The sequence below is a fragment of the Littorina saxatilis genome, linkage group LG14 (assembly GCF_037325665.1).
Source record: "Littorina saxatilis isolate snail1 linkage group LG14, US_GU_Lsax_2.0, whole genome shotgun sequence".
In the NCBI taxonomy this organism is placed as follows: domain Eukaryota; kingdom Metazoa; phylum Mollusca; class Gastropoda; order Littorinimorpha; family Littorinidae; genus Littorina; species Littorina saxatilis.
This window is the reverse complement of record NC_090258.1, coordinates 4425139-4441528: the sequence shown is the minus strand read 5'-3', so window position 1 is coordinate 4441528 and position 16390 is coordinate 4425139. Positions and strand designations below refer to the sequence as shown.

At 44.6% G+C, this 16390-nt stretch overlaps 1 protein-coding gene across 1 annotated transcript in view; it reads right to left on the bottom strand.

Moving 5' to 3' along the window:
• LOC138946938 (tyramine beta-hydroxylase-like) overlaps nucleotides 1–16390 on the bottom strand; it is a 60943-nt gene that overhangs the window by 26402 nt on the left and 18151 nt on the right. Inside the window, exons 3-5 of the mRNA XM_070318355.1 lie at nucleotides 14736–14832; nucleotides 12362–12563; nucleotides 290–524 (exon numbers count right to left, since the gene is read on the bottom strand). Coding sequence (XP_070174456.1) covers nucleotides 290–524; nucleotides 12362–12563; nucleotides 14736–14832 — 534 coding nt within the window. The remainder of the gene's footprint in view (nucleotides 1–289; nucleotides 525–12361; nucleotides 12564–14735; nucleotides 14833–16390) is intronic.

The window sequence follows — 16390 nt, the reverse complement described above, 5'->3', positions numbered from 1 at the left end:
CTGGTGTTCGTGATCGTGAAAACAAAAATCAAGGTAACTGTGATCGTGAAAGCTAAAATTTCCCTTCCCGTGATCGTGATGATACCCCCCCCCCCCCCTTTGGGGCCCTCTGTTATGGTCCGCTAGACCCGAAAAGCAACAGCTGACTAACACACACACACACACACAGTCACACACACACACACACACACCACACACACACCACACACACCACACACACACAACCACACACACACACACACAATCACACACACACACACACACACACACACACACACTACGAACTTACCCTCTTTGGACTGGAGGAACGCGTCCTTTAGCGCCTCCAAGTCGTTGCCCAGGAAACAAGAGTTCTGCTTGAGTTGATCCCACAGCTGCTGGCAACCAGGGCGACACGCGCCAAAGGGGGTGCAGTCTTTGTACGCAGCGGTCCACATCCTCGAATTGTCAGGGTCGCTGATGTTGGAGAATTTTTTGAGGTCGCACGTGGGCTGACTCCCACCACCACCACCACCGAGGTACCTCTGCGAGACCAGAGGGACATATTTATTCAATTGAATTGAATTGAATTGAATTAATAATAATAATAATAATAAGAACATTTATATAGCGCTAAATCAAAAACTTTCGTTAAAAAGGCTTGCTCTAAGCGCTTGACATCTAAACTAAAACGTCATTCACACTCTTTACAATGATGTACAAGAACTTCATGTCACACTCTTTCATTCAGTATAGCACCATTCACACAGTTGTTATTCTGTACAAGACAATAAGTTAGTCTAACATTTAGAATGTTCATAAGATGAAAACAAGAGAAAACCAGACTGATTAAAACAACTGCTTAGTGCTAACAAAGCATGAATCTTAATGATAACGTAATACATGTTTAACTGTTAAGACCATAAAAAAACCTATATGCTAAAATAACTTCGAACTTTTAAGAACTTCTTATAAGATACACAGCACATCTAGATAAACACCAGAATGATAAAACAAAAGGCAACTCGTTAAAACTATTAAATGCATCAATGTCTAAAACACGAAAGACTCAAATATAAGATACACAATTCTCTAGAATTGTTTATTAAAACTGAAACCGACCTGCTCAAAGTAAACCATACCCACCCCCTCCCTACCCACCCCCAACCCTCCTCCTACACTAAATACTAATTATTTCTACTCTTAACTTCCCAACTACACGTTATCCATAAACTATGCACAGGAACATGTGTGTCAGCATTATGTGGCACAAACATGACTTGTGCATATCTAGCTTACAGCTAAGGGTTACAGTTAAAGGACTACTGCAGTGAAAAATTATATTTATAATAATTTAAAACAAAAGACAAAAATAACAAGCTGAATAGAGATGGAACCGTTACAGAACAGGATGGCAAAATGTTGCGACTTTAGGAGTTGTGTTTCTGGAAGAGGTGAGTTTTGAGTGCTCGCTTGAATGACTGTACTGACTGAGAGTGGCGAATGTGAGAGGGGAGAGAGTTCCATTGAGTAGATGCGCAAAATGCAAAAGTGCGTTGTCCATATGCTTTTGATTTTGTGTGTGGGATGACTAGGGTGCGGCTATCAGAAGAGGAGCGGAGTTGTCTAGCAGGAGTGTATACAGTGAGAAGTTCAGAGAAATAAGCAGGAGACGAGGCAGAGAAGAAGTGAAAGCAGAGAGTGGACAGTTTGTATTCAATGCGGGCTTGGATGGGTAACCAGTGGAGTGTGCGGCGAAGTGGTGTGACATGATCTTTTTTTTCGTGCTTTGAGGATCAGGCGTGCTGCAGAATTTTGAACTTTCTGTAGTTTGTGCAGGAGGTAGAGTGGACAGCCAGAGAGAAGAGAGTTACAGTAGTCAAGTTTAGAAAGAACAAGAGAGCAGACTAGAGTGTTTGTAGTTTGAACGGACAGAGTATGGCGGATGGTTGCGATCTTGCGGAGTTCAAAGTATGCGGACCTACAGATGTTGGAGATGTGCTTGTTGAGTGTCATGTCTGAGGAGATGGTGAAGCCGAGGTTTCTAGCTGAAGAAGAGAAAGAGATGTCGGTATTGCCTACTTGGACAGACGAAGGTTGAGAATTTGGGAACTTAGTGGACTTTTTCATGCACAGAAGTGCCTCTGTCTTATCATCATTTAGTTTTAACTTATTTTCTACCATCCATGACTTAACATCTAAGATACAGGTCTGAATGGTCTGGATGGCGGCATGTGTCTCAGCAGGGGAACTAGGCTTATACAACTGGGTATCATCAGCAAAAGACTGGTTTGAAACGGAATGATTTTGAATGAGGGCAGACAAGGGTTTGGTATACATAATGAAGAGGACGGGGCCAAGTACAGAGCCTTGAGGGACACCGAAAACAAGGGGGGCTGGGGCTGATCTCTGGCCATCGACAAGCACAGCCTGAGTTCTATCCGTAAGGTAGGACTCAAACCATGCCAGCACTGGACCAGAGATGCCATACAAGGTCTGGAGCCTGCTCAGCAGTGTGACATGATCTATTGTGTCAAACGCTGCCGAGAGGTCCAGTAGGGTGAGCACAGACACATCACCACCATCCAGAGCAGACAGAATGTCGTTGGTCACCTTGAGCAGGGCAGTCTCAGTACAGTGAGAAGGACGGTATGCTGACTGAGAATGCGAGATCAGATCATGAGTGTTCAAATACACTAACAGCTGCTTTAAAACTACTTTCTCAATGATCTTTGACAAAAATGAAAGGTTAGAAACAGGGCGGTAGTTCTTTAAGACATTTACATCGAGATTGGATTTTTTAAGGAGCGGTTTCACAAGTGCAGTTTTGAACAATGATGGAAAAACACCAGACAACAGGCTATCATTAACAATCTGGATGAGAACAGGCAACAGAAGATCAAGGTTTTCAACAAGTAATGGTGTGGGCAATGCATCAAGTGGACAAGTTGTAGGTTTGGATTTCAAAATAATCTCTCTAAGGTCCTTCTCACTGACTTTCTGGAATGCTAAAAACGTACAGGCAGGGGAAGCATCAACATGAGTGGGTGCAGCAGAATTAACAGCTAGCGTGTCAAGTTCTGATCTAATATCAGCTACTTTCTGGGTGAAAAAATCACTAAAAACATCAGGCAGCTCACTAACAGGAAATACAGTGGGGAGTGGGGACACCTTAGTGCGGCCAGTCAAGCGGTTGCAAATATCAAACAGTTTCTTGCTAGAAGAACAAGTTGCAATCTGAGTCTGCAGAAAAAGTGTCTTAGCGGAGTGTACGATCTTGGTTACAACGTTCTTGGTGTAGTTAAAAATCTGCTTATGTACAGTGAGACCCGTCTGAAGGCACTTGCGCTCGGCACGCCTACGCTCACACTTTGCATCACGCAGTTCCTCACTAATAGCAGGATACCACGGTGCTGACTTGGACGGACAGACACGGCGACGCAAACTGGGAGCATGGACATCTAGAGCGGCACGGAGTACAACTTCAAGCTGAGAGAAGGGGACAGCGCAGTCTGCAGCTCTTCCCTGAAACTATCTTTGTCCATCGTACGCAGACAACGGACAGAAGTGAAAACAGGGGGTGGGGTGGGGGGCCTAGTCATCAGATCGAACAAAACACAAAAATGATCTGAAGATAAAACATGAGAAACATTTACAGACTGAACAATATGGTCATCAGGCCTATGCATAACCCAGTCAAGGATGTGGTTCTTCTTGTGTGTTGGTTGACTGACAGACTGTGTGTACTGAAAAACATCTAACAAGTCTAACATCTTGACAGTGGACGGGTGGTTACAGTCATCAAAATGAACATTGATATCACCAATCAAAACAGGGGTTCCAGACAACGTGTTGCAGTGATCAAGCAGATTATGAAAATCTGAGAAAAACATAGTGTCAGTGAGTTTGTTCTTTGCGTTGGGGGGTGGTCTGTAGATGCAGAATAACTGACCGGGTTTTTGATGAAGCGCCAATGTCACCTGTACACACTCAAACGAGGTGTGTTTAAACGGCAGCACAGTGTTAAAAGAGACATGTTTAGCTAGAGTGTTCTTGATGATGACGGCTATTCCTCCACCGCGGCCGGTGGTGCGGGGATATGATCGCAGAGAGTAGTTCGGTGGTGTTAAATCGGCACAGACACTTTCATCGCCGTTTTCCTTCAACCAAGTCTCGGTAAGAACTAAAATGTCTATGTCGTTATCTGTGATGTAGTCTACAATGTCTGTGCGTTTGCATGCTTGTTGTGTTGATGAGACTGATTGAGCGTTGAAGAGTGCGATGTGGAGAGGTGTGGAGGAGGAGGTGGGGGGTGTGGCCTGTGTTCGTGGCTTACGATCTGGTACGTCTGGAAGCACTGCCCCACTCCTCAGTCGCGGTCTGCGGCGATGCCCCCTGTGTGCCTTCTTTGGGCGGTTGCGTAGGCACGGCAGCTGGCGGCAGTGGATACCGTTGTCATTAAGGCGACAACACAGCGATGACCCATCGCTAGCGGCACAGCTGGAAGCAGAAGACATCGACGATGGCAGCGACAGAGGACCAGGTAATCCATGTGCGAAGGGCACCGTAGAGCAAGGTAATCCAAGAGTGGAGGCCAGAGGATGATCAGCGGAGGTCAGAGGTAATCCAAGAGAGGGAGAGGGGGTCACAGGAGGACTGCCTGTATTCAAGTCCAATTTCAGCAGCTGTTCTCTTGTGTAGCACCGACGCACAGAACAACTGGATGGCACACCTGGCACACGTAGGCCTACGCCACTGTTGACGTAAAGCGCACTGTCATTACAACTGCTGGCTAACTGGCCAAGCAGGTCGCTGAACAGGCCTACGGAACACTGCACTGTGATGGCTGACAGCCAAACGACAAAGATGAAGAAAGCTCGGGGATCCATGGACAGATTTCGTAGAAAAAGATACCACTGTGTAGACGGTTCCATCAGAAAGCTTCTGGTACTAAAATCAGTCGATACAAACTTTCATAAAACAGTCAAACAGGTAAAAGTAGCGAGAGGTCGCGTCAGGGTGTCACTCCCGCTCACGAACACAACTCACTCATTTAATTGAATTGCAATTCAATTCAACTCATTTCTATTCAATTCAATCCATTTCAATTCAACTCAATTCAATTCAATTCAACTCAATTCAATTCAATAAACTAACTGTAATATTTTCCTTTGGCTCGTTTTGACACGTATGTTGATGTTTCTTTTAAATCACGTAAAAATCACAGCCTGACATAACACCTATCCTACATACGATAGAGAGACACTCATGAGATAATAATCGTTCAAATCACACGTGTGTATATCATGTAAATGAGGTCATGTCAAGCAAGTTTGGCAGGGACTTTTTTTCCCACTGCTTATGATGCCAAAGTCAACGAGACAAACGTCATTATAGAAAACAAACATTGTGCTCGCTAATTCCCCTCCATGAATTTTTAGAACTAACACGTCACGCCACACTTTCACGAGTGACGTTTCTTTGCTTTGACGTAACAGATTGCACGAGGCTTTAGAAGAGATCGAAGTTCAAAAACAAGCGTCTGCCTCGACTGCGGGACGTTTTGAGTAAAATACACGTAAGTACAGTATGTAGGATTGTGAGTTGTGTTCTGCTCGCCCAGATTGGCTTGAGGGAACCGCTCCGGATAATTTGTACGATTCGTATGTCTTCTAGTACCAGTGGTGTTGTGAAAGTGTGCATGTGGATTCGTCATGGTGCCATTGTCATTTTGGTGTCTTTTTCTTCAAAATCTGATCATGGATCATGGACTTATGACTTGTTTTACTCTTTTGACCTACTTCTTCGTGCTGTGACAATGTGTTCAGTTCAACGGCTCGTCGCCCGCACGTGCGGGACTGCACATCACTTGTCTTTCCTCGCTTCTCTGTGTTTCTGTGTCTCGCCCGCCCGCCTCGGTTGCTTACAGTAGAGACAATTTGCTCTCCTTGGACTCGCAACGCTTTGGGCTGGGCCCTGCCGTGTGCCAACGCCTCCGTGCCTTGGGTATCTACACCAACACAACTTGCTGCTCCAGCCCCAAGTGCAAGAAAAAACGGCCTTACAGAGCAGGTCGCAATCATTCACAACATAGGCCTGACTCTGGTGACCTTGGACTTGCTTCTGCGACTGCACCGTTTGTGTTGGATTCTTCCCCTCTCCCCCATCGTGCGTGTACTCATCTTAACAACTTGATCGTGATTCCCCTTCAACGCACGGACCTACCAAATCAGTTGTGTCTTTGTCAGTTCAATGCCAAGACTGTTGGACAGCCCCGGAAACGTAGTGCTATCACTGACTTCATCGTCGACCATGATGTTGACATTATGTTCATAACAGAGACCTGGCTCCGTGAGTCAGGGGACGAGAGCAAATGTGCACACCTGACCCCTCCAGCATACAGGCTCTTCTCGTTTCCGCGTCAGGTTGGTCCCACTGCCAAGCGCGGGGGTGGGATCGCTGTGATTGTGAAAGATCAGCTTGCTTCCCTTGGTTGTGTCACTAATGATTTTTCTTTCCCCCACAGGTCTTTTGAAGTTGTTCAGTTGTCAGTGATTGTGAATAAACAGCGCCTTTAGCTGTTCTGTGTGTACCGCCCCCCTCCCAGTAGAGCCAAAAAAATGACACACTCCCTCTTCCTCGACGAGCTCCCGGACTTTGTAGAGTATGCTACTACATGTGATGGTAGTTTGCTACTCACAGGTGACTTCAATGTACACTATGAGAACGTGTCAGATCCAAAAACGAAAAAGTCCAGAGAACTGTTGCAAATGTTCGACCTGACTCAGGCCGTTGACCAGCCTACGTTCTTGCGTAGCACCCACACTCTGGATCTTGTGATATACCGGGACAGTGACTATCTTGTTCATACTACAGAGTGTTGTCATGACTTGACCTCTGATCATGTGACTACTCTATGCCGTCTTGATGTTCCAAAGCAGAAAGCTGTTCCTCAAGTAAAGTCAATGCGTTCCATTCGTGCTATTGACAAGTCTGATTTTTCACATGATTTAGCTAGCATCGTTGTTGATGATTTGTCTGTCTCTGACTTGAACAAAAACCTTAGGATAGTCTTAGACAAGCACGCTCCTGTGCAACAGCGGAAGGTGCGCCAGCGTCCGCCTACCCCTTGGTATAACTCCGTTGCTCCGGAGCTTCAACAGTTGAAACGTGAGCGGCGTCAAGCTGAGCGACGCTGGGCATCTTCCAAGCTGACTGTACATAAGCAGATGTATGACGCCACCAAGCAGAAAGTCATAGATTTTGTTGATGCCGCCAAGACCACTTTTTATTCATCCAAGGTCGCAGCATCCTCATCTTGTAAAGAGTTGTTTAACACTGTCACCACCATGCTTAGTAAAGCAAAACAGGTCATTCTTCCAACTGTACAAGACATGTCTAAACTGCCAGATGTTTTTTCCAAGTATTTTCATGAAAAGATTTTGACCATCCGCAACAGCTTCGCCCAGCATAACGACTCAGACCGCTCTCCCATTTTTGTTGGAAATTCGTTCTCTGTTTTCACTCCAGTCTCTGAAGATTTTGTTCCTAAACTCATTGTGAAGTTTGCCAAAATGTCCTGTGACCTCGACCCCCTCCCCACCCCTCTCCTCTGTGATCACTTAGACATCCTTCTACCCACCATCACTAGAATACTGAACGAGTCCCTTTCCACTGGCACCGTCCCCTCAGATTTCAAAAAAGCTGTCATTAAACCCCTTCTGAAGAAAAGCTCCCTCGACCCCAACGTACTTAAGAACTACAGGCCCATCTCAAACCTTCCCTTCCTTTCTAAAAATCCTAGAGAAGATAGTCCTAGACCAGCTCTCCTCCCACCTCTCTGCCAACAACCTCCTCACTCCGCACCAGTCAGCTTACCGCACGGACCATAGCACAGAGACCGCAGTCCTTAGTATCCTCAACAACATTTTGACTTCCTTAGACGATAACAAAATTTCCCTGCTCCTCCTGTTAGACCTTTCCGCCGCTTTCGATACAATTGATCATGAAATCTTACTGTCCCGCCTTGAGCACACTTTCGGCATCCAAAATTCAGTTCTAAATTGGTTCAGATCCTATCTCTCAGACAGAAAAAAAATTGTAATTGTAAACGACGTCCCATCCCAGGAAACCTCCCTCCTTTTTGGCGTTCCCCAGGGCTCTGTGCTCGGGCCCGTGCTGTTCATCATGTACACCTCCCCTCTGACTGACCTCATCGACAGACATTCCGTTTCCCACGAAATGTTTGCTGACGACACTCAGCTTCAGAACTCAGCGACTCCCTCAGAATACGCCCAGATGACCACCTCCCTTCAGTCTTGCATTGCTGACGTTGAACTCTGGATGTCCACTAACAAGCTTAAACTGAACTGTGACAAAACAGAAGCCATTCGTTTCACCAAATCCTCCCTCTCCTCCTCTCTCTCTTTCCCTCCTTCTATCACTTTGGGCAGCAGCACTATTGAATTCTCAGACTCCGTTCGTGATCTTGGCATCTTTCATGATAGCGATCTCTCCATGAAACACCATGTTATGAAAGTCTGTCAGTCCGCTTACATCGAGCTTAAGAGAATAGGTTCTATCCGCCCATACCTTACCGAAGATGCCACCAAGACCCTTGTTTCCTCCTACATTCTTTCTCGATTAGACTACGGAAATTCTGTTCTCATTGGCTGTCCTCAGTCTGTCATCCATCCTTTGCAGCGCGTTCAAAATTCTGCAGCCCGGCTTGTCTGCAAAGCCCCTCGGTCCCAGTCCTGTTCCCCCTTGCTAAAGAAACTTCATTGGCTCCCTGTAGAGCTGAGAATCCAATATAAATGCTGCTGTATCTGCTACAAAATAATATCTGGCTCAGCCCCATCCTACCTGTCTGACCTGTTCACACTCTATACACCCTCACGATCCCTCCGCTCCTCTGTAGACACTAGAATATTCCGTCTATCTTCTTTTAGTCGCAAACAGCACGGACAGAGAGCCTTCTCCCACTCTGCTGCCGTTGCGTGGAACTCTCTCCCTTACTCTATCCGACACTGCCAAACATTCTGTTCCTTCAAATCAAACCTTAAAACACACTTCTTCACACAGTATTTTGATTAATTTTATTTCAACATGGTGCATTTTTGAATCAGGTGTTTGAATGTTTGAATGTTTTGCCTGCGTTAGTATGCTTGCAGCTTGTATTGATGTAGTGTTTCGTTGTTCACTTGTGTGCTGAATGCTGCTGCACATGCTTTTTTGCTTTGCTTTGTATGTCTATGTATGTTTGTCATTGTAAAGCGCTTAGAGAATGTAAAGCGCTCTATAAATCTCCCATATTATTATTATTATTATTATTATTATAAACAGAATACTACATGGCTTGCTGTTTAGTACCAGATTTACACTCGTTGCTTTTTCAAATAGTGACCTTACCAAAATTCGTCTTCTCGAAATGAAGAGACATCTTGGTTGTCTTCTCGCGGATGTTGTCTCTGTACGTTAATTGGATCTGTGATCCAAACATGGCTTTTGGTCAATCGAGATGGAAGTTTATTCCACGAGCCCGTAGGGCGAGTGGAATAAACTGCCATCGAGATTGACCAAAAGGCATGTTTGGATCACAGATCCAATTAACATATATATCTCGACATTCACTGGTCTTAGGGTTTTTGTTTTCAAAGAAGAAAGAAACTTGCTTGAACACGGACCACTTCTCCGAGCAAAATCAACAAACCTAATCACTCGCATTCCACCTCAAGGTCTCGGCCAACCAAGACTATGGCATACTTGTAGCAAAGCCGCCGAATGGTTTGTTTGTTTGTTTGTTTGTTTGCTTAACGCCCAGCCGACCACGAAGGGCCATATTTACACTACATTGGGGTGTGCACGTTAAAGATCCCACAATTGACAAAAGGGTCTCTCCTGGCAAAATTGTATAGGCATAGATAAAAATGTCCACCAAAATACCCGTGTGACTTGGAATAATAGGCCGTGAAAAGAAGGATATGCGCCGAAATGGCTGCGATCTGCTGGCCGATGTGAATGCGTGATGTATTGTGTAAAACAATTCCATCTCACACGGCATAAATAAATCCCTGCGCCTTGAATATGTGCGCGATATAAATTGCATAAATAAAATCTAAAAAAAAAATCCCTGCGCTTAGTACCCACGGAATACGCGCGATATAAGCCTCATATTGATTGATATTGATTGATATCAGGGCGGTGCTGCTTTGACATTTAACGTGCGCCACACACAAGACAGAAGTCGCAGCACAGGCTTCATGTCTCACCCAGTCACATTATTCTGACGCCGGACCAACCAGTCCTAGCACTAACCCCATAATGCCAGACGCCAGGCGGAGCAGCCACTAGATTGCCAATTTTAAAGTCTTAGGTGTGACCCGGCCGGGGTTCGAACCCACGACCTCCCGATCACGGGGCGGACGCCTTACCACTAGGCCAACCGTGCCGGTCCCCGAATGGTTTTTGTTTGTTTGTTTGCTTAACGCCCAGCCGACCACGAAGAGCCATATCAGGGCGGTGCTGCTTTGACATATAACGTGCGCCACACACAAGACAGAAGTCGCGGCACAGGCTTCATGTCTCACCCAGTCACACTATTCTGACACTGGACCAACCAGTCCTAGCACTAACCCCATAATGCAAGACGCCAGGCGGAGCAGCCACTAGATTGCCAATTTTAAAGTCTTAGGTATGACCCGGCTGGGGTTCGAACCCACGACCTCCCGATCACGGGGCGGACGCTTTACCACTAGGCCAACCGTGCCGGTCCCCCCCCCCCCCCCCCCCCGAATGGTACCGTAAACCAAGAATAGTGACGTAAGAGAATAGAATGTCGTCTTTTGATTTGGAACGTGACGTGTTTCAGAACTTCTTCTGGACAACTCGGATGGTCTTCTGCGTAGTGGTTGGCACGAGATTCTTTTTCTTCTTTGACAGTTCATCCTCCAATACTGTAGCAAAACGTTTCATCTTTTTTTCACTTTCGAGTATGCGGACGACTGAACTTGACCGCTAAAAAGTAGTCTTTTCGGAATCATTACGCCGAGTCTGAACATGAGGTCTGAACATTGTTTTTAGGCAGGATCTAGCACAGGCGGAGGTATCGTCCACTGGACTACCACTAATAGTACTATCACAGAAAGACTACAAGGTACGACACTCACCTTCGAGTCTTCTGTGTTCTTGGAGTCCCTTCCTGGGGAAAAATATTGTTCAAGACGGTTTGCCTCTTCCTACAGTCTGTGTAAGGTCAAATAAATACAGTTGAATGATTGTTTGAACTATTATGTGCCTTTAGTTTTCAGCTTTCGTCCGATGCAGGTTGTTTTTAACCATCATTTGGACGAATCTTCGTTTGCGAGCCGCTGTGCCACCGGAAGACACATTTTCTATCCGCACCGAATATGCATACCAGCGCTCATTGGTTAATAACAGGATATTCGATGATTATCTTCCCGTGGGTAGCTTCCCTTTGCTGCACAATATTTACATATGTTTTAGACCAATGAGCGCTGGTATGCATATTCGGTGCGGATAGAAAATATGAGACAAAAGGCGTTATGCTCCCCGAGGACCAACAACAAAATGCTGGTTTGACGACAAGCCACCAAACATCGTTTTTGTCATCATTTTGGTTGTGCAACAAAATGCACAATAACCCACAGGGAGACCAATTTTTATAATCCAACTCCGGGCCACAAAGCATCGTCACAGTAGCTCGAGATAACACGTCAACCTTGTATGTGACGTCAAACGTAGCTTGTTGACGCTTTTCTTCCAGTCTGAAAATGTACAGAGCTGCGATCGTACGTGTGAGTTCAGTAAGTGTTGAGCATATTTCTTTTCTTTTTAAGTGTTTATGACTTTTCGTTGTGGATTTTGCGATAACAGAGATAAGTTGCAAATTGACCATGAGTCGCCGCGGTAATTATCAACATTGATTGGGTCTTTGAGAGTGAATGCTTACAATCGTGGTCCTCGGAAACACAAATCCAAAGCCGCGATGGTTCCACACATCAAACAATCAGCCTGATTGGCTTTTACTTTGACAATCCACGTTTCACCTGAAAGCTCAAACCCATTCACCACCTCGATTTATTGCATGGGGAACATGACATTTATTTCCCAGGTGTTTGTGAATGAAAACTCGTGAAAATGATGACAATATCTATTATTTAACACCTCTGAACATCTAAGAAAAATAGGTCTTAGAAAGGAGCCTTTAAAAATGGTCAGAAAAAAAAACATGGTGTCAACTTGAACTGGAGAAGTTTAACAACGATGACGACGACAACAACAACAAAAACAACAATAGCCACAACAACAACAACAACAACAAATTTCTTACACAAAAATACACATATCTAATGCCCCATACCTCGCAAAAGTCTTTATCCTGGCGTGCGGTGCAGAACTTGGTTATTGGCAGGGCGTCCGAGGGGTAAACTGTCAGGAAGGCGAAACACATCTCGTCGCTGGTGCCGTCGCCGTAGTATGTGGTGGCGGAGCGTGTGGCCGAGTTGAACGTGCACGTGGTTCGGATCTCGTCTCCTGGCAGCACCATGATCGGGGGGTCATGTCTGAGAAAACAGACATGCCAAACTAACATTCTTCTTCTCATAATAATTATAATAATAATAACAAATAACTTGTTGTTTATAATAGCACGAGTCCCATCAATTGGCTCTAGACGCTTACAAAACTCGTCTTCGTTCGTCCGCCGAATTTCTCAAGGCCTTTACGTGTATGGCCGTTTTTACTCCGCCATTTAGGCAGTCATACGTCGCTTTCGGGGGATGCATGTGTGGTATTTTCCTGTTTCTATAACCCACCGAACTCTGATTACAGGATCTTTTCCGTGCGCACTTGGTCTTGTGCTTGTGTGTACACACGAAGGGAGATAAGGCACAAGCAGGTCTGCACATAAGTTGACCTTCGAGATGGGAAAAATCCTGACTAGGCCCATTGCACCCGTCCGAAACTAACCTTTATTTCGACGGGCGCACACTAATAGGGAGATACATGATAAAAGGATTATTACCAAAAAAAATACAATGAAAAAACCACACCTGGGGCCAGTTTCATAAGATAGCAGTGAACCGACTGACAGTCGATCGACTGCCCAGTCGATGGACTGTGGTTGATCGCCGGGTCACCGAAAAGCGCGTTTCATGAGCGAATCACCGTCACCCGCGGACAGACGCAGTCGACCGACTGTACAGTAATCCGAATGGCCGAGTCGAGGGCTAAATTTAGCAACATTACCACTTCCGTTTGCTCATTCGCACGTGGAAATGGCCGATTTCGAAGAAAAAACAAGTCTCGGCCCGCTCAAAATAACAATGACCGAGACTTTCAGTAATTCCTTCGCGTGACGTCTAACCCTCTTACGCCATAATGTGACGTCTTCAAGACATAACCCTGACTTGTCTCCTGGATTACTGCGTCATGATAGATACATTTCGAAGAACAATCACTATTAGGTTTGGCTCACAATCCAAAAAAGTGTGAGCATTCTGCCATTGGCTGTGCGGATAATTACATTTATTTTCGGTTTACCGCAGTAAGCCGAACACAGTGTTGGGGGGGAGAGCATCACCGTGTTTGGCCGACTTCCGGTGAGACGACCCGCAGTCGGCCGACTGAAATTTTGTTCGTGAAACCCGATAACGTCGGATTACTGTGGTTCTCTCGGACAACTGCAGTTGGTTGACTGTGTTTCTGGCTTATGAAACTGGCCCCAGGAGGCTGAAGTTTTATCATGCTCCCCCCCCCCCCCCCAAAAAAAAAGAACCCCATAGGGTAACGTTATATATATAATCTTTCTTCTTAACCGCTGACGTCATTTGCGTGTTCTCGACTCTATGTGACGTACTCTAATGCTTCCGTCATCTGCCCCTGTAGAAATCAAAAGTTACAGTCGAATTTCCATAGAACGGATATCTGCATTTTGAGAATATTTTCGAAGTCAAACACATTTAAAATATATGTACTGTTTGTGTGCACCCAGCAATGATATAGAATACAAATATAAATTGTATAAGGCTTTTTTTCAAAAATTAAGAAATTGCTACATCTTGCATAACTTTGAATGACAATTTCATCAAAGCATTTTTAAGGTACCACTTGAGCTCAGATTCACTCCATAACCTGAATCTCAAAAGCTGTTCAAAAGACGACACATAAGTAAAATTCTTGATGACGTTAATTTGTTTGTTTGTTTATTTGTTGCTTAACGTCCAGCCGACTACGCAGAGCCATATCAGGACGAGGAAGGGGGGGATGAAGGGGGCCACTTGTCAAGCGATTCCTGTTTACAAATGCACTAACCCATTACTTGTGTCCCAGCAGGCTTTAGTAAAACTAAATTAATACCTACTGGAAGATTACCAGTTTCCAGTATGTTAAAATAGGCTTAACCTATCTACTGCTGGACTTACATCAGAACACTAACAGATTAAACTATACATGAATCGCGAGACAAGCAGCAAGAGAAGAGATTTTTGGAAAAAATACAGGTGAATGAGCAAGAAGGCAGAAAAAAGAAAAGAATTCACGAAGAAAAAGAGAGCATGACAGGAAAGAGGTACCAAAAATCTACCTAACAGCAAACTAGAAAGCTCCTGCGGTTCCAAAAACAGGAGGGGCCTTTAATTTCATAACCGCAGTGCCCCACTGCGGGAGATGACGTTAATCTTAATGACGTAAATCACAATGACGTAAATCACAATGACGTCAAGGCAAATACGTACTGATTGACAACAGGCGAATCGAAGCTGTAGGTGTCCTCGTTAGTGATGTGGGTCACCAGACTTCCGTTACGATACAGTTCCACCTTCTGTTTGATGCCTGTTACAACAGTCAGATTGTGTTACACATAACTGTTACATCTAACCGTTACACCGTTATGATACAGCTCCACCTTCTGTTTGACGCCAGTTACAACAGTCAGATTGTGCTACACATAACTGTTACATCTAACCGTTACACCGTTACGATACAGCTCCAACTTCTGTTTGACACATGTTACAACAGTCAGATTATGTTACACATAACTGTTACAACTAACCGTTACACCGTTACGATACAGCTCCACCTTCTGTTTGACGCCTGTTACAACATTCAGATTGTGTTACACATAACTGTTACAACTAACCGTTACACCGTTACGATACAGCTCCACCTTCTGTTTGATACCTGTTATAACAGTCAGATTGTGTTACACATAACTGTTACATGTAACCAACACACCGTTACGATACAGCTCCACCTTCTGTTTGAAACCTGTTACAACAGTTAGATTGTGTTACACATAACTGTTACATCTAACCGTTACACCGTTACGATACAGCTCCACTTCTGTTTGACGCCTGTTACAACAAACACACTGTGTTACATCTGACCGTTACAATACAGCTCCAACTTGTTTGACGCATGTTACAACAGTCAGATTGTGTTACAAATAACTGTTACAACTAACCGTTACACCGTTACGATACAGCTCCACCTTCTGTTTGATACCTGTAACAACAGTCAGATTGTGTTACACATAACTGCTACATCTAACCGTTACACCGTTACGATACAGCTCCACTTCTGTTTAATACCTGTTACAACAGTCAGATTGTGTTACACATAACTGTTACATGTAACCAATACACCGTTACGATACAGTTCCACCTTCTGTTTGAAACCTGTTACAACAGTCAGATTGTGTTATATCTGTTACATCTAACCGTTACACCGTTACGATACAGATCCACCTTCTGTTTGATACCTGTTACAACAGTCAGATTGTTTAACACCTGTTACATCTAACCGTTACACCGTTACGATACAGCTCCACCTTCTGTTTGACGCCTGTTATAACAGTCAGATTGTGTAACACCTGTTACATCTAACCGTTACACCGTTACGATACAGCTCCACCTTCTGTTTGACGCCTGTTATAACAGTCAGATTGTGTTACACATAACTGTTACATCTAACCGTTACATCATTACGATACAGCTCTAACTTCTGTTTGACGGCTGTTACAACAAACACATTGTGTTATATCTGTTACATCTAACCGTTACACCGTTACGATACAGATCCACCTTCTGTTTGATACCTGTTACAACAGTCAGATTGTGTAACACCTGTTACATCTAACCGTTACACCGTTACGATACAGCTCCACCTTCAGTTTGATGCCTGTTACAACAAACACAATGTGTTACATCTAACCGTTACACCGTTACAATACAGCTCCACCTTCAGTTTGATGCCTGTTACAACAGTCAGATTGTGTTACATCCAACCGTTTCACCGTTACCATAATGTTGGGAAAGTTTGTCTCAAATAAAAGCCAGAGTATTCACTCTTTCACAACCCATACAAGCCCGACAGAGTTATTTCCCCATAT